Source organism: Scyliorhinus canicula, chromosome 4 (assembly GCF_902713615.1).
Source record: "Scyliorhinus canicula chromosome 4, sScyCan1.1, whole genome shotgun sequence".
Taxonomy (NCBI): Eukaryota; Metazoa; Chordata; class Chondrichthyes; order Carcharhiniformes; family Scyliorhinidae; genus Scyliorhinus; species Scyliorhinus canicula.
In genome coordinates, this window is record NC_052149.1 from 234320628 (window position 1) to 234342689 (window position 22062).

Consider the following 22062-nt stretch of genomic DNA (forward strand, 5'->3'; position numbering starts at 1 on the left):
TCTGCCCTCCACGGCCAAATTGGGACTCACCACATGACTGTTACTACCAATTATATAAAGCAGAAACTAATTATTGGCCTCTAAAAATCAAACACTCGATCACATATATACTCGGCGCAGAGTATAAAAGCTTATTCTGTGATCGAAAACATAGCACATAGAACGGTACAGCACAGTACAGACCCATTGGTCCACGATGTTGTGGCGACCATTTATCCTACTCTAAGATCAACCTAATCTACACCCCTTCAATTTACTGCTGCCTATGTACCTGTCCACCAGCCTCTACCACCTCCCCTGGCAGTGCATTCCACACACCCACCACTCTCGGTGAAAATAACCTACCTCTGACATCTCCCCTCTCGCTTCCTCCAATCACCTTCAAATTATGTCCCCTCGTGATAGCCATTTCCGCCTTTGGGAAAAGTCTCTGGCTGTCCACTCTATCCATGCCTCTCATCACCTTGAACACCTCTATCATGTCACCTCTCTTCCTTCTTCGCTCCAGTGAGAAAACCCCTAGCTCCCTCAACCTTTATTCATAAGACATGACCTCCAGTCCAGGCACCATCCTGGTAAATCGCCTCTGCACCCTCTCCAAAGCATCCACATCCTTTCTATGATGAGGCGACCAGAACTGACACAATATTCCAAGTGTGGTCGAACTAGGGTTTTATGAAGCTGCAGCAAAACTCGCCACTCTTAAACTCCAATCCCCCTGTTAATGAACACGAACACACTATTCGCCTTCCTTTGTTTATAATTTAGCTTACCCAATTCATTGTTTCCAATTAAGGGGCAGTTGAGCATGGCCAATCCACCTACCATGCACATTTTTAGATTGTGGGGGCGAAACCTACTCAAACACGGGGAGAATGTGCAAACTCCACCTGGGCATTAACCCAGAGCTGTGATCAAACCTGGGACGTCAGCGCCGTGAGGCAGCAGTGCTATTCACTGTGTCACCGTGCTGCCCTACCATATACCTTCTGAACAACCTGAACAACCTGGGTGGCAACTTTGAGTGATCTTTCGACGTAGAACCCAAGATCCCTCAGTTCCTTCCACACTTCCAAGATTCCTGCCTTTAATCCTGTGTTCAGCATTTTCTGATTGGAGGGCTGTGACATGTGGTGTTCCACAGGGATCAGTGCTGGAACCTTTGCTGTTCGCAGTATATATAAATGATTTGGAGGAAAATGTAAATGGTCTGATTAGTACGTTTGCAGACGACACAAGGGTGGGAGAATTGCGGATAGTGATGAGGACTGTCAGAGGATACAGCAGGATTTAGATTGTTTGGAGACTTGTGCAGAGACATAGCAGATGGAGTTTAATCCAGTCAGTCTAATCCGCGGCAGCACGGTAGCATAGTGGTTAGCATAAATGCTTCACAGCTCCAGGGTCCCCAGTTCGAATCCCGGCTTGGGTCACTGTCTGTGTGGAGTCTGCACGTTCTCCCCGTGTGTGCGTGGGTTTCCTCCGGGTGCTCTGGTTTCCTCCCACAGTCCAAAGATGTGCAGGTTAGGTGAATTGGCCAGGCTAAATTGCCCTCAGGGTCCAAATTGCCCTTAGTGTTAGGTGGGGTTACTGGGTTATGGGGATAGGGTGGAGGTATGGGCTTGGGTAGGGTGCTCATTCCAAGAGCTGGTGCAGACTCGATGGGCCGAATGGCCTCCTTCTGCACTGTAAATTCTATGAAATGTGAGGTAATGCATTTTGGAAAGTCTAATGAAGGTAGGGAATATACAGTGAATGGTAGAACCCTCAAGAGTATTGAAACTCAGAGAGATATAGATGTACAGGTGCACAGGTTACTGAAAGGTGCAATACAGGTGGAGAAGGTAGTCAAGAAGGCATACCGCGTGCTTGAATTCATTAGCTGGGGCATTGAGTATAAGAATTGGTAAGTCATGGTGCAGCTGTATAGAACTTTAGTTAGGCCACACTTGGAGTATAGTGTTCAATTCTGGTCGCCACACTACCAGAAGAATGTGGAGGCTTTAGAGAGGGTTTAGAAGAGATTTACCAAGATGTTGCCTGGTATGGAGCGCATTAACTATGAGGAGCGGTTGAATAAATTCGGTTTGTTCTCACTGGAACGACGGAGGTTGAGGGGCGACCTGATTGAGGTCTAAAAAATTATGAGGGGCATAGACCGAATGGATAGTCAGAGGCTCCTTACCACGGTAGAGTGGTCAATTACCAGGGGGCATAGGCTTAAGGTGCGAGGGGCAAGGTTGAGAGGAGATGTACGAGGCACGTTTTTTACACAGAGGGTAATGAGTGCCTGGAACTCGCTGCCGGAGGAGGTGGTGGAAGCAGGGACGATCGTGACATTTAAGAGGCATTTTGATAAATACATGAATAGGATGGGAATAGACATAGAACAGTACAGCACAGAACAGGCCCTTCGGCCCTCGATGTTGTGCCGAGCAACGATCACCCTACCCAAACCCACGTATCCACCCTATACCGCAACCCAACAACCCCCCCTTAACCTCACCCTTTTTAGGACACTACGGGCAATTTAGCATCTCCAATCCACCTAACCCGCACATCTTTGGACTGTGGGAGGAAACCGGAGCACCCGGAGGAAACCCACGCACACACGGGGAGGACGTGCAGACTCCGCACAGACAGTGACCCAGCTGGGAACCGAACCTGGGACCCTGGAGCTGTGAAGCATTTATGCTAACCACCATGCTATCGTGCTGCTGTACAGAGGGATACGGACCCAGGAAGTGCAGAAGGTTTTAGTTTAGGCGGACAGCATGGTCGGCACATGTTTGATGGCCGAAGGTCCTCTTCCTGTGCTGTACTTTTTCTTGTTCTTTGTTCTTTGTTCTATTCAAGTTCGACATTCCAAAATGAATCACTTCACATTTATCGAGGTTGAACTCCATCTACCACTTCTCAGCCCAGCTCTGCATCCTGTCAATATCCTGCTGTAACCTGCAACAGCCCTCAATACTATCTACAACTCTACCAACCTTTGTGTCATCGGGAAACTTCCTAACCCATCCTTCCACTTCCACATCCAAGTCATTTATAAAAACCACAAAGTGCACAGGTCCCAGAACAGATCCCTGTGGGACATCACTGGCCAGCGACCTCCAGGCAGAATATAATCCATCCACTACCACTCGCTATCTTCTTTCGGCCAGCCAATTCTGAATACAGGCAGCCAGATCTCCCTGTATCCTATGCCTCTAACTTTCTGAATGAGCCTACCATGAAGAACCTTCTCAAATGCCTTTCTGAAATCCATATACACCACATCCACTGCCCGACCTTAATCAATGTGTCACATCACATCCTCAAAGAATTCAATGAGGCTTGTGAGGCATGACCTGCCACTCAGAAAACAATGAAAATAAAAATCGCTTATTGTCACGTGTAGGCTTCAAATGAAGTTACTGTGAAAAGCCCCTAGTCGCCACATTCCGGCGCCTGTTCAGGGAGGCTGTTACGGGAATGGAACCGTGCTGCTGGCTTGCCTTGGTCTGCTTTCAATGCTACCTTTAATCAAACTATGATTTTCTATATAATCATAAATCCTATCACACAGAAACATTTCCAATATTGTGCTCACCAGAGACGTAAGACTGACTGTTTTGTAATTCTGGGGATTCCCCTTTTCCCTTACTTGAACAGGGGAACAACATTTGCCTCCCTTCATTTATCCACTACTGCTCCAGTGGAGATTAAGGACGCAAAGAGCATCGCCAATGGCGCGGCAATATCCTCCATTGCTTCCCGTATTAACCTTTGGTATATCCCATCAGGCCTAGGGGACTTATCTATCCTGAGGATTTTCAAAATTTCCAGCACATCCACTTTCTTAATAACTATCTGTTCGAGCCTATTAACCTGGTTCACTGTGTTCTCACGAGCAACAAGGTCACTCTTTCTCGTGAATACTGAAACAAAATATTTATTTAGGGCTTCCCCTACCTCCTCCTACTCTAGGCACAAGTTCCCTCCTCTATCCCTGATCGGTCCTCCTCTCACTCTGATCATCCTCTTATGTCTCACATTAGTTTGAACGCATTGGGGTTTCCCTAATCCTTCCCGTCAGGGCTTTTTCATGCCCCCTTCTAGCTCTCCTAAGTTCATATTTGAATTCCTACCTGCATAACTTGTAACCCTCTGGAGCCGTACCAGATCCTTGCTTCCTCAACCTGACATAAGCTTCCTTCTTCCTCTTGACTAGAAGCTCCACTTCTCTTGTCATCCAAGACTCCTTCACTTCGTCATTTCTTCCTTGTCTCAGCCGGGCAAAACTATCCAGCACCAGCAGCAAGTGATCCTTAAACAACTCCCACATTACTGTTGTGCTTTTCCCCGAGAACAACCGTTCCCAATTTATGCTCCTCAGCTTCTGTCTAATAGCAGTATAATTTTCGCTCCCCCAGTAAATACCTTCCCACATTGTCTGTTCCTATCCCTCTCCATTACTATGGTAAAAGCCAAGCAGTTATGATCACTGTCACCCAAATGCTCTCCAACCGAGATATCTGACACCTGGCCTGGTTCGCTGCCAAGCACCAAATCCAATATGACCTCCACCCTACTCGGCCTATCTACATATTGAATCAGGAATCCTTCCTGTACACAGCTGACAAAATCTGCTCCAACCAAACCATTTGCACTAATGAGGCTCCAGTTAATATTAGGGAAGTTGAGGTCACCCATGACAACAACTCTGCTACTTTTACACCTTTCCGAGAGCTGCCGCCAAATCTGTTCCTCCATCTCTCTGCTGCTATTGGGGGAGGGGGGGGGGGGTCTACAGAAAACTCCCAATAAAGTGACTGCTCCTTTCTTGTTTTCTAAATGGAGTTAAAAAACATAACTCTGTGCAGAAGAAATCAGCAGTTAGTGTTAGTGGCACCAGTGTTTGTGGAAAAGGTATTAAAGTGAACGCATGTCGGAAACAATTAAGTGTTGCAACAGAGAGTGATTACATTTTTGGTATTCAGAAGGAACATATTAAATGGATATTATTTTAATATATGGGGTTGTCTTATTATCTAGCGGGTAGGAAACTTCAAAAGTTCAAGCGAACTCACATTTCAAAGCATGGATAACAACCTGAAGGAGAAATTCTATAAAATAGATTGAGCAGAGGCCTGGAAAATAGTGTATTTTAGTATTATTATAGTATTATTATATCATTATTATACTAGAATGATATAGTATCATTATAGTTGCACACCTTTAAAAGGCTCATTACGATTACTACCATTCCAGGAACAGCTCAGCTTTAAGAATTTCTGGTGTCATTATTGACAGGATCCGCGTTGTGTCGCTGTCCACCAATAAAAATCAGAAATGGGCGAGAGATCCATCTCTGAAGGGGAGCACAATCACAGAAAATCGGAATAGGTTGGATGCGCTCAGATAGTGCGTCGACTTAACGAAGGCCAGAGCGAAATAGTTGGTAAATTCGACAGTACAAGATACTGGAAGGCTGATTAACAGCACGAAAGTGGTCAGAGTCAGCGACTGCAAACCGATATTTGTGCTTTTGTGAGCTTTCCAGTCCGGTAACAATGGAGGATTCACAAAGCAACAACGCCTGGAAATTCATGGTGATGGTTTCTGTTGTATTGATTTGTGCACTGGATATGGGTTCTGCACAGATTCGTTATTCGGTTCCCGAGGAAATGGAGCAAGGAGCTGTAATTGGTAATATTGCTGAAGATTTGGGGCTGAATATTGCAACATTGTCAGGTCGGAAAGGTCGGCTGGTCACTGACTACACAGAACGCTATTTGGAAGTAGATTTGGAAAATGGCTTGTTACTTGCCAATGGAAGAATAGACAGAGACAAGCTTTGTGGACCAATCACTACATGTGTTCTCTCCTTCCAAATAGTGTTTGAAAATTCACCAGAGATGTACCGCGGTGAAGTGGAGATTCTTGATGTAAATGATAATTCGCCCAGTTTCCCGGAGAGTGTTATTCTCTTACAAATGGGCGAATTTATTGCGCCAGGCTCCAGCTTTCCGCTAGAGAGCGCTCTCGATCCAGACATGGGGACAAATGCAGTCTCTGTTTATAATATCAGCCCCAATGAGCACTTCGGTCTAATCGTGGAGACTACAGAAGACGGTACTAAAATTGTCGAGTTGTTATTGAAGAAACCTTTGGACCGCGAACTGCAGTCATCCTTTCAGCTGATGCTGACGGCCATTGACGGGGGGAGTCCTCCCAGATCTGGGACCGCTCGGATTCTCATCACTGTGCTGGATAGCAACGACAATGCGCCTGCGTTCGATAGCAAGGTCTACAAGGTCAGCCTGATAGAAAACTCACCCAGAGGTACCTTGGTGGTTTCAGTCCATGCCACTGATCCAGACGAAGGTTCGAACGCGGAGGTAACATATTCTTTCAGTAACCGTGTTTCAACGAAAATACAGGAACTGTTTAGCTTGGATCCTCGAACAGGTGAGATTCGTGTTCTGGGCATAATTGATTATGAAGGAGCAAGCAGTTATTCACTTGATGTTCAAGCTCAAGACAATGGTTTACCGGCAATTGCAGGACATTCTAAAGTCTTGATTAAGGTAATAGACGTCAATGACAACGCCCCTGAGATAAAAGTGACCGTAGTGTCACGAATGGTCCCAGAAGATGCTGCTCCCGGGACTGTGACAGCTCTTGTCAATGTAAACGATCGTGATTCTGGAAAAAACGGACAGGCGCACTGCGAAATCCCGAATAACATTCCCTTTAAACTTGAAACATCTTCGAGTGGTCATTTCAAAATGATAACCAGTGACATGTTGGACCGTGAAACCACCCCTCTGTACAACATAGTTATTTTAGCCGGGGACTCAGGGTCTCCTCCGCTATCAACAAACAAAACCATTCAGATAACGGTATCTGATATAAACGATAACGCCCCAAGGTTTGCTCGACCCATTGACACTGTGTATGTGATGGAGAACAACGGTCCCGGCGCTTCTATTTTCGCAGTGACTGCTTTCGATCCTGACCAAGGTCAGAATTCCTACGTCACTTACTCTTTCATAGACAACCTGATTCAAGATTTACCTCTCTCAAATTACCTCAATCTTAATTCGATGAACGGGACCATTTACGGGCTGCGCTCTTTTGACTACGAGCGAGTGAAAAACTTCCAAATTCAAGTCCAAGCCCGAGACGCTGGCGTTCCCCCTCTGAGCAGCAGCGCAACATTGAATGTGATCATCCTGGATCAGAATGACAACGCTCCAGTAATTGCGTCACCTTCAGCACAGAGCGGATCAGCAGGAGTGGAGGTTGTGCCTCAGTCAGCGGGCCAGGGGTACTTGGTCACCAAGATAATCGCAACTGATGCTGATTCTGGTCAGAACGCACGGCTCCTCTATCAGGTGCTGGAATCCACTGATCCCAGTTTGTTCACCATGGGGCTTAATTCTGGAGAAATCAGAACAGCCCGAGGAATTTTGGAGCAGGATTCTACCACACAGAGCCTTGTGATCTTGGTGAAGGATAATGGACAGCCGAGACTCTCCAGCACGGCTACAATCCACTTTTCAATCCTGGGCAATGTTACTGAAATCTTCTCCGAACGTAGCAACTTGGTGACAAATCCTGAATATGCCTCTGATATAAATCTCTATTTAATTATCATTTTAGGTTCAACTTCCTTCATATTTCTTGTAACCATCATTTTGCTGATTGGCATCAAGTGTAAACAGGACAGAAATTCTCCTGAACACTACAACTCTCCCGGTATGTGCTATGGACTCGACGGTTCTAACAATGCCTTTAATCAGGGGCCAACACTGAAAGAATCTTTGAATTATACTGGGGCTGGAGAGATTATCCGCATCCCTGACACACATCATTATTCAGTTTGTCTGTCTCCCGAATCCGCTAAGAGCGATTTTCTGTTTTTGAAGCCCTACACACCGCCCATGACTCAGGGCCAATGTTAAATTGTAATGATTTGACAACATTGAAGCAGGGTGAAAATAATGGCCATCCCTGTTGAATCCATCTCTGCTGGTTGAATCACTGAAACTAGTTCCTACCTTGAGATCTTTGTCATAGAATGAAAGGATCGTTCTTGTCCTGCGACTGTCAAGTGGTGTTCCAAATGATGTGGTGAAAAATAAAATGCTGCATGATACTCCAGCGACGCGCGTATGTAACTGGCCTCTGTTAACTGGGAAGGGAAGGCCGCAGGCGAGTTATTGCACGAGCTACAGAATTAAGTTTGTTGTAATGTCCGCTTCGAAATTGAGCTCATTGATATCTGAAAGTATTTGGATAATATTCCTGCACGGTTTGCATTTGGAATACAAACATAAGCGTTTGGAAGGAAGGAACTTACTCCCTCGTAACATGGAAAGGGATAATGGGTGAGCTTTAACATTTCAAAGCTTTCTCAATGGATCACTATTCTGACTTCCACATAGATGCTCTCGTTAAGATATTTCACAATGACGCGAAATTGGCGTTAAACTACTTTCAAAGAACAGCATATTAGTCTGAGAAAGTATTATACATTTTCGAACCCTGCAGACTCGAATATAATAACTTAGATAAGAAGTAAGCGTCAAAAAAGTACTTGATTCGCACCATTTGTATGAGTACGCTATTGTTGTCTGCACTCATAATTTACAAAGAATTACATAATTTACACAGCATGTACAACACAAAAACATTGCTTCTGGCTCAATCGGTCATGAAGGTTTTGGTCCTGCATATCAGCCTCCTCCCGCCTTTATTTATCAAACCTAATCTGCATACTTTTTCATAAGTACTGCTGGGAAGTCCTTTGATTTGGAAGTGACATTTTCCTGAACCTAATTTAAACCGAATCAGTTCCGTAATGTCACCGTCGCTGGTTAGGCCAGCATTTATTGCTCATTCCAAGTTGCCCTTCAGAAGGCGGTGGTGAGTTGCTTTCTTGAACAACTGCAGGCTTTCAAGTGTAGGTACATACACAGTGCTCTGAGAGAGGGCGTTTCAGGGTTTTGCCCCAGTTACAGCGAAGGAACAACGATATATTTCCAGGTCGGGATGATGAGTGACTTTGAGGGGCCTCCAGATGGCGGGGTTCCCAGGCATCTGCTGCCCTTGTCATTCTAGACGGTGGTGGGCGTGAGTTTGGAAGGTGCTGTCGAAGGAACCTTGGTGAGTTACTGCAATGCATATTGTAGATGGTATACACGGCTGCCACTGTTCGTCGGTGTTGGAGGGTTTGAATGTTTGTGGAAGGGGGAGCAATCAAGCGGGCTGCTTTGTCCCAGATGGTGTAGAGCGTCTTGAGTGTCTGGGTCTAAGACTGGCCTCAGCAAAGAGAAACAGACTTAGCTCCTCCAAAAGATGATTTAAAAAAGATTCTGAAGTATTTTTGCCAGAACAAAGCTAAGTGCTGGACAGGTTTTGCTGTCCAGCCCGCGATTTTCGACCCAGCATAATGAGGTGGACCAAAACCACGCTAATTGGACGAAGCAGAGAATCTACGGTTCAGAGATTATGACAATGTTTACAATCCGCAGGTCAGAACGCATGATTCATAACTTGTAACTTAGCTGTACCTGTACTTGACAGTTGGTAGGACTTTCATCTTTTTATTATCTTTGCGGTAGTGTTATCTGGCTCCTTTACTTGCAAGAAGTGTGTCCAGCTGCAGGTCCTATTAGACCGCTTGACGGCTCTGGAGCTGTGGATGGGCACGTTGGAGCATCCACGATGCTGAGAGAGTCCTGGATAGCACGTTTAACGAGTTGGTTACACGGCAGATAAAGAGCTCTGAGGGAGATGGAAAATGGGTTACCATCAGACGGAGGAAGAGCAGGAAGGCAGGGGTCCCCTGCGGTCATCTCCCTCTAAAACAGGTAAACCATTTTGGATACAGTTGAGGGAGATGGCTCACCGGGGAAGGCAGCAGTAGCCCGGTTCATGGCACCGTGGCTGGCTGAACTGCGCACGAGGGCAGGATAAAGACTGGTAGAGGTATAGTGATAGGGCGTTCGATTGTGAGGGGAGTACACAGGCGTATCTGCGAACGCAAACGTAATTTCAGGAAGGTATGTTGCCTCCCGGGTGCAAGGGTCCTGGATGTCTCAGAGCGGCTGCAGGACATTCTAAAGGGGGAGGGTGAACAGCTAGCTGTCGTGGTGCATATAGGCACCAGCGGTATAGGTACAAAACGAGATGAGTTCCTACTTGCTGAATGTATGGAGTTAGGAAGTAAACTAAAACGTAGGACCTCAAGTGTAGTAATTTCAGGATTGCTCCTCGTGCCACGTGCTAGTCAAAGTAGGAATGACAGGATTTACACGATGAATGCGCGGATTGAGAGACAGTGGCCTACTACCTTAAGTAACCAATGTACATGCACATCAATGTCCCTCTGATTCTCGGTGCCTCCCGGGGTCCTTCCGTTTATCGTGTACCACTTGCCTTGTTACCTTGCCCAAGTGCATCATCTCACACTTAACTGGATTGAATACTATTTGCCACTGATCAGCCCATCTCAATCCTCGTTTAAACTAAAGCTACCTTACTCCTATTTACCACTCCGCCAATGTGTGTATCATCTACGAACTTACTGATTAATCCTCCTGCATTCATATATGAAACGTTTATGTAAACCACAAACAGCATGGGCTCCAATACTGAACACCCTTTTTAAATACAGGATAAAAGCGACCTCCCCCAAGGTCTTTGGCAACATTTCATTTTTTCATACATTTATAAAGGTATGCAATTGTGCTCCTTCCATCTCCTCTACTGATTATATTAGCACTGAATAGCCAATCCATTCGAAATAGAGGTATTACTCTTTCTAAGATTTATTATTTTTTCAATTGTTCCTTTTGTTTTCATGTTAAATGTCTCTTATTTCTTCTCGTTCTGGCACTGTCGAAATGACACAATGTAAACTCTCACTAGTAAATGAGTAACTGAAACGTAACTTCCAAAATATTTCTACCACCATTTGTGATTTCACTTACAAAATCGCAGGGGCTGTAGGTATGTCTGACGAGCCCAACATTTATTACTCATTCATAACTGGCCTTTAGTGATTGGTTCGGACATTTCAGAGTCACCCTCAGAGTGAATCCATTGCAATGGGTCTGCAACCAAACATAGACCACAAGAGGAAGAAAGGTAGTGTCCTGCACAAAGGGAAAAACACGCTTTTCTATTTTCACCCCTCAGTTTTCTGACCAGCATTACAGTTGCTAACGTATTAATCCAGGTGTGATTAATTATTTAAAGTTAAATTCCCCAGCCATAGTGAGATTATTATTCTGGTAAAACACCAAAAATGCTTCAGTTCCTTTGGTCATCTTTTAGCAACCATGTTCCGATCTTCAGTTTTCTTCTCCTGTGCATCTTTCTGCCATATACATTATTTATTTGTATGTTCATTGATAATTTACCTTTGCAGTTATTTTTTATTTTCAGTGTTTTTGACTAATTCTTCTTATACCTTTCTGTTGACTGTGTTCACATGGTTTCCTGTGTACTTAATGCATGACTTTGTCTATCGTTTCATTTTTACAGGTATTTCATCCAATCTATTATTTTAGTCTTTGTCTCATTTATCATTTATCTTTTATTTATTTATTTATTTACACCTTATTATTTTATCGGTTCTTATTCTGGGATTGTCCTCGATTTTTGTTTTTCTTAACTGTTCAGATTAATTTTCTATCACTCGATCCAGAAATGGTCCCTCTCTTGTGCTGGGTGAGAAGAGTTCGAGGCATTCACTTTTCCACTTTCTTGCCAATTTGTTTGGCTGTGATTTCAATCGATCATACATACATCTCTATAACTTTCCCTGATTCATTAAATTTACTGATATATTTCACCCTCCGCCTCCCTTCCACGATTTGGAGGTCGGTTATAACGACCTTGTTTTAACATACCACTCCTGGTCGACTGATCCACCTTCAGCTATGTTTTTAATCATGATACTTGGTTAATAATAAGCCACATCTAACTTGATTTTTTTTTAAAATAAGGGGTATTTAGGGCACATATCGATTATATTCAGTAGTGACACTTAAGTGAGAATAAACGTACAGTATAAGTTTCCATGACAATTTCGTTTGCTTGTTATTTAAACACATTTTTCCAATTAAAGGCAATTTTAACGTGGCCAATCCACCTACCCTACACACCTTTGGGGTCAGAACCATGTAAACACGGGGCCAGGATTGAATAGAGGTTCTCGGCGCCGTGATGTAGCAGTGCTAACCACTGAGCCAACCATGCCACCGAAACAATATCACTTGTAATACTGCTTTCCAGGTTTCTGGTTCCTATGGCAATTATTTTAATCAGGAGAGAACACTATGTATGAACGTATGAATGTTCTTGTGCATAATGCCACTAAATATTTTACAGTACAGAATGAACAGTCCCTTTAGCAACACATCTTGAAATATTATGGATGTGTTGTAAAGGAAGATGAGATTTTGTGCGGTCTGCATAAAAGAGATTCGGCGCCGCATTTGAATTGCATTCTGTGTGATGTCAAACACAAATGGTGCTGCAAATACCACTTAAGGAGGCCTCATAGTGCTGCCCTCCACAATCAAATTGGGTCTTACCTCTTGACTGTTACTACCAACTATATTGAAAGGAAACGAAATTATTGGCCTCCAAAATTCAAAGGGATTCTCCAAATTCTCGCTCATATACGTACTAGGTGCAGAGTGTAAAAACTTATTATGTCAGTGAATAATGGAGTTAGAAGCCATACCTCTATTCAGAAGAAATTAGCAGTTAGGGTTGTGGCATCAGTGGTTGATGAAAAGGTGCCAATGTAAACCCATCCAGGAAACAATTAAGTGTTGTAATAGAGAGCGATTGTATTGTTGGTACTCAGAAGGAACATATTACATGGACATTACTTTAATATATGGGGTGGTCTTATGATCTAGCGCGTATAAAACGTCAAACGTTCAAGCGAACTCGCATTTCAAAGCATGGACAATAACCTGAAAGAGAAATTCTATAAAATGGATTGAGCAGAGGCCTGGAAAATAGTGTGGGTATTAGAGTTGCACACGATTAAAAGGTTCATTACGATTACTATCAGAACAGGAATAGCTCAGCTTTAAGAATTTCTGGTGTCATTATTGAAAGGAACGCGTTGTGTCGCTGTCCACCAATAAAAATCAAAAAAGGGCGAGAGATCCATTGCTCCACCCCCATCACAGAAGGAGAGCAGAATCACTGAAAATCAGTATAGGTTGACTGCGCGTCGATTGTGCGTCCACTTGACGAAGGGTAGAGCGAAATATTTGGTACATTCGACAGTTCAAAATATTGGAAGGCTGATTAACAGCACCGAGCGGCCGGAGCAACCGGCTGAAAACCACCATTTGTGCTTTTGTGAGCTTTCCAGTCCGGCAACAATGGCGGATTCACAAAGCAACAACGCCTGGAAATTCATGATGATGGTTTTTGTTGTATTGATTTGTGCACTGTATGTGGTTTCTGCGCAGATTCGGTATTCTGTTCCCGAGGAAATGGAGCAAGGAGCTGTAATTGGTAATATTGCTGAAGATTTGGGGCTGAATATTGCAACATTGTCAGGTCGGAAAGTTCGGCTGGTCGCTGACTACACAAAACGCTATTTGGAAGTCAATTTGGAAAATGGCTTGTTACTTGCCAATGAAAGAATAGACAGAGACAAGCTTTGTGGACCAATCACGACATGTGTTCTTTCCTTCCAAATAGTGTTTGAAAATTCTCCAGAGATGTACCGCGGTGAAGTGGAGATTCTTGATATAAATGATAATTCTCCCAGTTTCCCGGAGAGTGTCATTCTCTTACGAATGGCCGAAACCATGGCGCCAGGCTCCAGCTTTCCGCTAGAGAGCGCTCTCGATCCAGACGTGGGGACAAATGCAGTCTCTGATTATAACATCAGCCCCAATGAACACTTCTGTCTAAAAGAGAAATTTGTAGATGACGGTACTAAAATTGTCCAGTTGCTGTTGGAGAAACCGTTGGATCGCGAACGGCAGTCATCCTTTCAGCTGATGCTGACGGCCACTGACGGAGGGAATCCTCCCAGATCTGGGACCGCTCGGATTCTCATCACTGTGCTGGACAGCAACGACAATGCGCCTACTTTCGCACGCGAGATCTACAAGGTCAGCCTGATAGAAAACTCACCCAGAGGTACCTTGGTGGTTTCAGTCCATGCCACTGATCTGGACGAAGGTTCGAACGCGGAGGTAACTTATTCTTTCAGTAACCGTGTTTCACAGAAAATGCAGGAACTGTTTAGTTTGGATCCTCGAACAGGAGAGATTCGGGTGCAGGGTATAATTGATTATGAAGGAGCAAGCAGTTATTCACTTGATGTTCAAGCTGCTGATAACGGTTCCCCGGCAATAATAGGACATTCTAAAGTGTTGATTAAATTAATAGATGTCAATGATAACGCCCCTGAGATAAAAGTGACCATAATATCAAGTATGGTCCCAGAAGACGCTGCTCCCGGGACTGTTGCAGCTCTGGTCAATGTAAATGATCGAGATTCTGGGAACAATGGAAAGGTGCACTGCGAGATCCATAAGAACGTTCCGTTTAAACTTCAATCGACTAAGATAGGTAATTATAAACTGATAACCAGTGACATGTTGGACCGTGAAAACACGCCCCTGTACAACATAGCTATTTTAGCCAGGGACTCGGCCTCTCCTTCACTATCAACAAATACAACCATTCTGATATCGGTGTCTGATGTAAACGATAACGCCCCAAGGTTTGCACGACCCATGGACACAGTGTATGTGACGGAGAACAACTCCCCCGGTGCTTCTATTTTCGCAGTGACTGCTTTCGATCCTGACCAGGATCAGAATTCCTACGTCACTTACTCTTTCATAGACAACCTTATTCAAGTGTTACCATTGTCAAATTACCTCAATCTTAATTCGATGAACGGGACCATTTACGCGCTGCGCTCTTTTGACTACGAGCGGGTGAAAAACTTCCAGATTCAAGTCCAAGCCCGAGACGCTGGCGTTCCCCCTCTGAGCAGCAGCGCAACATTGAATGTGATCATCCTGGATCAGAATGACAACGCTCCAGTAATTGTGTCACCTTCAGCACAGAGCGGATCAGCAGGAGTGGAAGTTGTGCCTCAGTCAGCGGGCCAGGGGTACTTGGTCACCAAGATAATCGCAACTGATGCTGATTCCGGTCAGAACGCACGGCTCCTCTATCAGGTGCTGAAAGCCACTGATCCCAGTCTGTTCATCGTGGGGCTTCACTCTGGAGAAATCAGAACAGCCCGAGGAATTTTGGAGCAGGATTCTACCACCCAGAGCCTTGTGATCTTGGTGAAGGATAATGGACAGCCGAGTCGCTCCAGCACGGCTACAATCCACTTTTCAATCCTGGGCAATGTTACTGAGATTTTCTCAGAAAGTAGTAATTCAGTGACAAATCCTGAATATGTCTCTGATGTAAATCTTTATTTAATTGTCATTTTAGGTTCAACTTCCTTCATATTTCTTGCAACCATCATTTTGCTGATTGGCATCAAGTGTAAACAGGATAGAAATTCTCCAGAAGACTACAACTCCCCAAGTATTTGCTATGGACTGGACGATTCTAACAATGCGTTTAATCAGAGACCAATACTGAAAGAATCTTTAAATTATACTGGGGCTGGAGAGATTATCCACATCCCTGACACGCATCATTATTCAGTTTGTCTGTCTCCCGAATCAGCTAAGAGCGATTTTCTGTTTTTGAAGCCTTACATACCACCGATGTCTCAGGGCCAATGTTAAAATGTATAGGTTTGACAACATTGAGGCATTGTGAAATTAATGGCCATCTCAGTTACTGCCGATTGAATTACTGAAACTATTTACCTACCAAGGACATGCATTATAGAATGAAAGGTTCGTCCTTGTCCTGCAACTGTGAAGTGGTGGTCATCAAAAGATATTGTGAAAAATAAAAGGCTCCATTAAAGTACAGCGACGTGTCTGAAACTGGCATCTGTTATCTAGGAAGGGATGCCGGCAGGCGAGTTATTGCACGAGCTACATAATTAAGTTTGTTGTTAAGGTCCGTTCCAGAATTGACCTCGGGGCATTGATACCTGAATGTATTTGGATTAATTCCCTCACGGTTTGCAATTTGAAATACCAACAAAAGCGATTGGAAGGATCTTATTCCCTCAGAAAATCGAAAAGGGTAATTTCATAGCTTGCTCAATGGATTCTTATGGTGACTTCCATAGAGATGCCCGACTGAAGTTATTCCGCATTGACCCGCGAAATTGGTTTAAAACTACTTTCAAAGTGCAGAATATTAGTGTGATAAAGTATAATACATTTTCGGACCCTGCACACTCAAATGTAATAGCTGAGAGAAGAAGTAAACGCCGAAAACATACTGTTTGATCTGCATGATTCACTTCATTTCTATAAGTATGCTAATATTATCTGCACTCATCGGTTACAAAGAATTACATAATTTACAAAGAATGTACAACACAGAGAAATTGCTTCTGGCCCGGTAAGTCACTGAAGGTTTTGATCCTCCATATCAGTCTCCTCCCGCCTTTAGTTTTCAAACTTAATCTGCATACTTTTTCATAATACTGCTGGGATGTCCTTTGGCTTAGAACAGATATTATCCTCATCCTAATTTTTTAACTTAAAAGTGTGTGGGCGTCGCTGGTTATGCCAGCATTTATTGCCCGTCCCGAGATGCCTTTCAGAAGGTGGTGGTCAGTTACTTTCTTGAACCACTGCAGGCCGTCAGGTGTAGGTACACCCACAGTGCTTTTAGAGAGGGAGATTCCGGATTTTGGCTCAGTGACAGCGAAGGAACGACGATATATTTCCAAGTCAGGATGGTGAGTGACTTGGATGGATCCTCCAGACGGTGGGGTTGCCAGTTATCTGATGCTCTTGTCATTCTAAATGGTTGTGGTTGTGGGTTTTTAAGGTGCAGTCGAAGCAACCTTGGTGAGTTACTGCAGTGCATCTTGTAGATGGTACACATGGGCTGCCACTGTTCGTCAGTGGTGGAGGGTTTGAATGTTTGTGGAAGGGGGAGCAACCAAGCTGGCTGCTTTGTCCCGGAAGGCGTCGAGCTTCTTGCGTGTCGGGGTCTGAGAGAAAGAGAGTTACCCCCTCTTAAAGATGATTTTAAAAAATCTGATGTATCTTTTCAGAACAAAGCTGAGTGTATGAGGTTTTGCTGTCCAGCCCGCGATTTTCTACCCAGCATAATGAGTTGGACGAACCACGCTAATTGGGCGAATATCTATGGTTTAGAGGATATGAAAATGTTTCCAATCCACTGGACAGAACGCACGATTCATAACTTGTAACTTAGCTGCACTTGTACTTGACTGTTGGTGGAACATTCATCTGTTTATGACCTTTGTGGTGGTTTTAACGCATTCATGCTAAATAGCTTGGTGTCTCCATCTGAGTCGGCAATATACGAACATTGTGCAAGGGTAGTGAACTTTTGCTGAATGGTGCTAGCGGGCTGGTCCCCAGAGTGGCATAATTCAAACTGTGAAATTGATGAGTAATTACAGAAGCTGATGGTCACAGTACATGGAGAAGGTAGCATGAGAGAGAACAAAATTCATAAAATCAGATGGTGATTTTTGTCATAACACCCAAGTAACAGAGGGCAACAGACATTTTAATCAGAGCGACTAATATCAAGACTCTCAGCAGAAATCATTTACAGCAAGTAACAGCAACGTGGTCGTGAAACAGGTTTAGAATATAGAACTTTACAGCGCAGAACAGGCCCTTCAGCCCTCGATGTTGTGCCGACCTGTGAACATAGAACATAGAACGATACAGCGCAGTACAGGCCCTTCGGCCCTCGATGTTGCACCGACATGGAAAAAATCTAAAGGCCATCTAACCTACACTATGCCCTTATCATCCATATGCTTATCCAATAAATTTTTAAATGCCCTCAATGTTGGCGTGTTCACTACTGTTGCAGGTAGGGCATTCCACGGCCTCACCACTCTTTGCGTAAAAAACCCACCTCTGACCTCTGTCCTATATCTATTACCCCTCAATTTAAGGCTTTGTCCCCTCGTGCTAGCCACCTCCATCCGCGGGAGAAGGCTCTCGCTGTCCACCCTATCTAACCCTCTGATCATTTTGTATGCCTCTATTAAGTCACCTCTTAACCTTCTTCTCTCTAACGAAAACAACCTCAAGTCCATCAGCCTTTCCTCATAAGATTTTCCCTCCATACCAGGCAACATCCTGGTAAATCTCCTCTGCACCCGTTCCAAAGCTTCCACATCCTTCCTATAATGAGGCGAACAGAACTGTACGCAATACTCCAAATGCGGCCGTACTAGAGTTTTGTACAACTGCAACATGACCTCATGGCTCCGGAACTCAATCCCTCTACCAATAAAGGCCAACACACCATAGGCCTTCTTCACAACCCTATCAACCTGGGTGGCAACTTTCAGGGATCTATGTACATGGACACCGAGATCCCTCTGCTCATCCACACTACCAAGAATTTTACCATTAGCCAAATATTCCACATTTCTGTTATTCTTTCCAAAGTGAATCACCTCACACTTCTCCACATTAAACTCCATTTGCCACCTCTCAGCCCAGCTCTGCAGCTTATCTATGTCCCTCTGTAACCTGCAACATCCTTCCGCACTGTCTACAACTCCACCGACTTTAGTGTCGTCTGCAAATTTACTCACCCATCCTTCTGCGCCCTCCTCTAGGTCATTTATAAAAATGACAAACAGCAACGGCCCCAGAACAGATCCTTGTGGTACGCCACTCGTAACTGAACTCCATTCTGAACATTTCCCATCAACTACCACGCTCTGTCTTCTTTCAACTAGCCAATTTCTGATCCACATCTCTAAATCACCCTCAATCCCCAGCCTCCGTATTTTCTGCAATAGCCGACCGTGGGGAACCTTTTCAAACGCTTTACTGAAATCCATATATACCACATCAACTGCTCTACCCTCGTCTACCTGTTCAGTCACCTTCTCAAAGAACTCGATAAGGTTTGTGAGGCATGACCTACCCTTCACAAAACCATGCTGACTGTCCCTAATCATATTATTCCTATCTAGATGATTATAAATCGTATCTTTTATAATCCTCTCCAAGACTTTACCCACCACAGACGTTAGGCTCACCGGCCTATAGTTACCGGGGTTATCTCTACTCCCCTTCTTGAACAAAGGGACCACATTTGCTACCCTCCAGTCCTCTGGCACTATTCCTGTAGCCAATGATGACCTAAAAATCAAAGCCAAAGGCTCAGCAATCTCTTCCCTGGCTTCCCAGAGAATCCTAGGATAAATCCCATCCGGCCCCGGGGACTTATCTATTTTCACCTTGTCCAGAATTGCCAACACTTCTTCCCTACGCACCTCAATGCCATCTATTCTAATAGCCTGGGTCTCAGCATTCTCCTCCACAATATTATCTTTTTCTTGAGTGAATACTGACGAAAAGTATTCATTTAGTATCTCGCTTATCTCCTCAGCCTCCACACACAACTTCCCACCACTGTCCTTGACTGGCCCTACTCTTACCCTAGTCATTCTTTTATTCCTGACATACCTATAGAAAGCTTTTGGGTTTTCCTTGATCCTACCTGCCAAAGACTTCTCATGTCCCCTCCTTGCTCGTCTCAGCTCTCTCTTTAGATCCTTCCTCGCTTCCTTGTAACTATCAAGCGCCCCAACTGAAACTTCATGCCTCATCCTCACATAGGCCTCCTTCTTCCTCTTAACAAGAGATTCCACTTCTTTGGTAAACCACGGTTCCCTCGCTCGACCCCTTCCTCGCTGCCTGACTGGTACGTACTTATCAAGAACATGCAATAGCTGTTCCTTGAACAAGCTCCACATATCCAGTGTGCCCAACCCTTGCAGCCTACTTCTCCAACCAACACATCCTAAGTCATGTCTAATGGCATCATAATTGCCCTTCCCCCAGCTATAACTCTTGCCCTGCGGGGTATACTTATCCCTTTCCATCACTAACGTAAAGGTCACCGAATTGTGGTCACTGTTTCCAAAGTGCTCACCTACCTCCAGATCTAACACCTGGCCTGGTTCATTGCCCAAAACCAAATCCAATGTGGCCTCGCCTCTTGTTGGCCTGTCAACATATTGTGTCAGGAAACCCTCCTGCACACATTGTACAAAGAATGACCCATCTAATGTACTCGAACTATATCTTTTCCAGTCAATATTTGGAAAGTTAAAGTCTCCCATAACAACTACCCTGTTACTTTCGCTCTTTTCCAGAATCATCTTCGCCATCCTTTCCTCTACATCCCTAGAACTATTAGGTGGCCTATAGAAAACTCCCAACAGGGTGACCTCTCCTTTCCTGTTTCTAACCTCAGCCCATACTACCTCAGAAGAAGAGTCCCCATCTAGCATCCTTTCCGCCACCGTAATACTGTCCTTGACTAGCAGCGCCACACCTCCCCCTCTTTTGCCCCCTTCTCTGAGCTTACTAAAACACCTAAACCCCGGAACCTGCAACAACCATTCCTGTCCCTGCTCTATCCATGTCTCTGAAATGGCCACAACATCGAAGTCCCAGGTACCAACCCATGCTGCCAGTTCCCCAACCTTATTTCGTATACTCCTGGCATTGAAGTAGACACACTTCAAACCACCTACCTGAACACTGGCACCCTCCTGCGAAGTCAAATCTGTGCTCCTGACCTCTATACTCTCAATCTCCCGTACCCCAAAACTACAATCCAGGTTCCCCTCTAAATCCCTTCTACACTATTCCCTTATCGTCCATATGTCTATCCAATGACCATTTGAATTCCCTTTGTGTTGGCGAGTCCACGACTATTGCAGGCAGGGCGACACCACTACTTACTACTTAATACTTTGTGAGTAAACAACCTACCTCTGACATCTGTCCTATATCTATCTCCCCTCAATTTAAAGCTATGTCCCCTCGTGCTAGACATCAGCAACCAAGGAAAAGGCTCTCACTGTCCACCCTATCTAATCCTTTGATCATCCTGTATGCCTCAATTAAGTCACCTCTTAACCTTCTTCTCTCTCACGAAAACAGCCTTATGACCCTCAGCCTTTCCTCATAAGACCTTCCCTCCATACAAGGCAAAATCCTGGTAAATCTCCTCTGCACCCTTTCCAATGCTTCCACATCCTTCCTATAATGCGCCTACCAGAACTGCACGCAATTCTCCAAATGCAGCCGCACCAGAGTTTTGTGCAACAGCAACATGACCTCATTGTTCCGAAACTCAATTCCTATAAAAGCTAAGAGGTTAGAGGTTGATTTACCTGGAGGGTACCCAAAGGTTGAAATTTCATTGGGACTTCCACCTCCAGTTTCAAAGTTCCACTTACCCAATAATGATGCCGATCCTGCCAGTCTGGACGAAGCCAGTTGCTAACTCTAGTTAAAATTACTTCATATTAGTTTACAGTTCTATGTCGGTTTAATGGAAATTAATATTTTCATTTTTTACCTAAATCCACTGTTTTGGACCCAGGAATTGCATCTTCCGCATTCATTTTTGAGATCTTATTCTCGTTCTCGAGGTGTCAAAGAGGATGGCGCCGGAGCAAGGCGACTCTCTGCAAGCTCTCCCCAACAGATCCACTTTTAACTTTATTTATACTCGTTCTAACTTTTAAAAATTAGTTCTAAAGCTCTTGAATTCTGTTTAATTCCCTTTTCTTCCCATGTACTGGATGATCTGTTGAGCTGCTTGCAGAAAAATACTTTTCACTGTACCTCGGTACACGTGACAATAAACAAATCCAATCCAATCCAATCCAAGTTAGGTTTATGCGCTTTGTGCCCTCTTTAACACTAATGTATGACTCACTTGCTGTAACCAGGCATAAACATATCCAGAATCTACAAATTGTGGTTGGAAGCAATAGTGCCTAAATACTGAACACATTCAGAAAATTCCTCTATAAACATCAAATGTAGGGACCAACCTACCAATGCAATTTGATTAACATATAATCAAAATAACGAGAAGGGA

The 22062-nt window shown here is 44.3% G+C and overlaps 2 protein-coding genes across 2 annotated transcripts; both read left to right on the plus strand.

Moving 5' to 3' along the window:
• The first annotated feature begins 5345 nt into the window (after positions 1–5345).
• On the plus strand, positions 5346–8154 carry LOC119965473 (protocadherin-10-like). The gene has a single exon (XM_038796292.1). It carries the CDS (start codon positions 5559–5561, stop codon positions 7953–7955), a length of 2397 nt encoding a protein of 798 aa, XP_038652220.1. The 5' UTR covers positions 5346–5558; the 3' UTR covers positions 7956–8154.
• Positions 8155–13107: 4953 nt separating this feature from the next.
• On the plus strand, positions 13108–15997 carry LOC119965477 (protocadherin-10-like). The gene has a single exon (XM_038796296.1). The coding sequence runs from the start codon at positions 13410–13412 to the stop codon at positions 15804–15806; it is 2397 nt and encodes a 798-aa protein (XP_038652224.1). The 5' UTR covers positions 13108–13409; the 3' UTR covers positions 15807–15997.
• The last annotated feature ends 6065 nt before the right edge of the window (positions 15998–22062 follow it).

Bases quoted from the DNA above. Each gene is read 5' to 3' on its own strand.
- LOC119965473 (XM_038796292.1), top strand. From the start codon at position 5,559: ATGGAGGATTCACAAAGCAACAACGCCTGGAAATTCATGGTGATGGTT.
- LOC119965477 (XM_038796296.1), top strand. From the start codon at position 13,410: ATGGCGGATTCACAAAGCAACAACGCCTGGAAATTCATGATGATGGTT.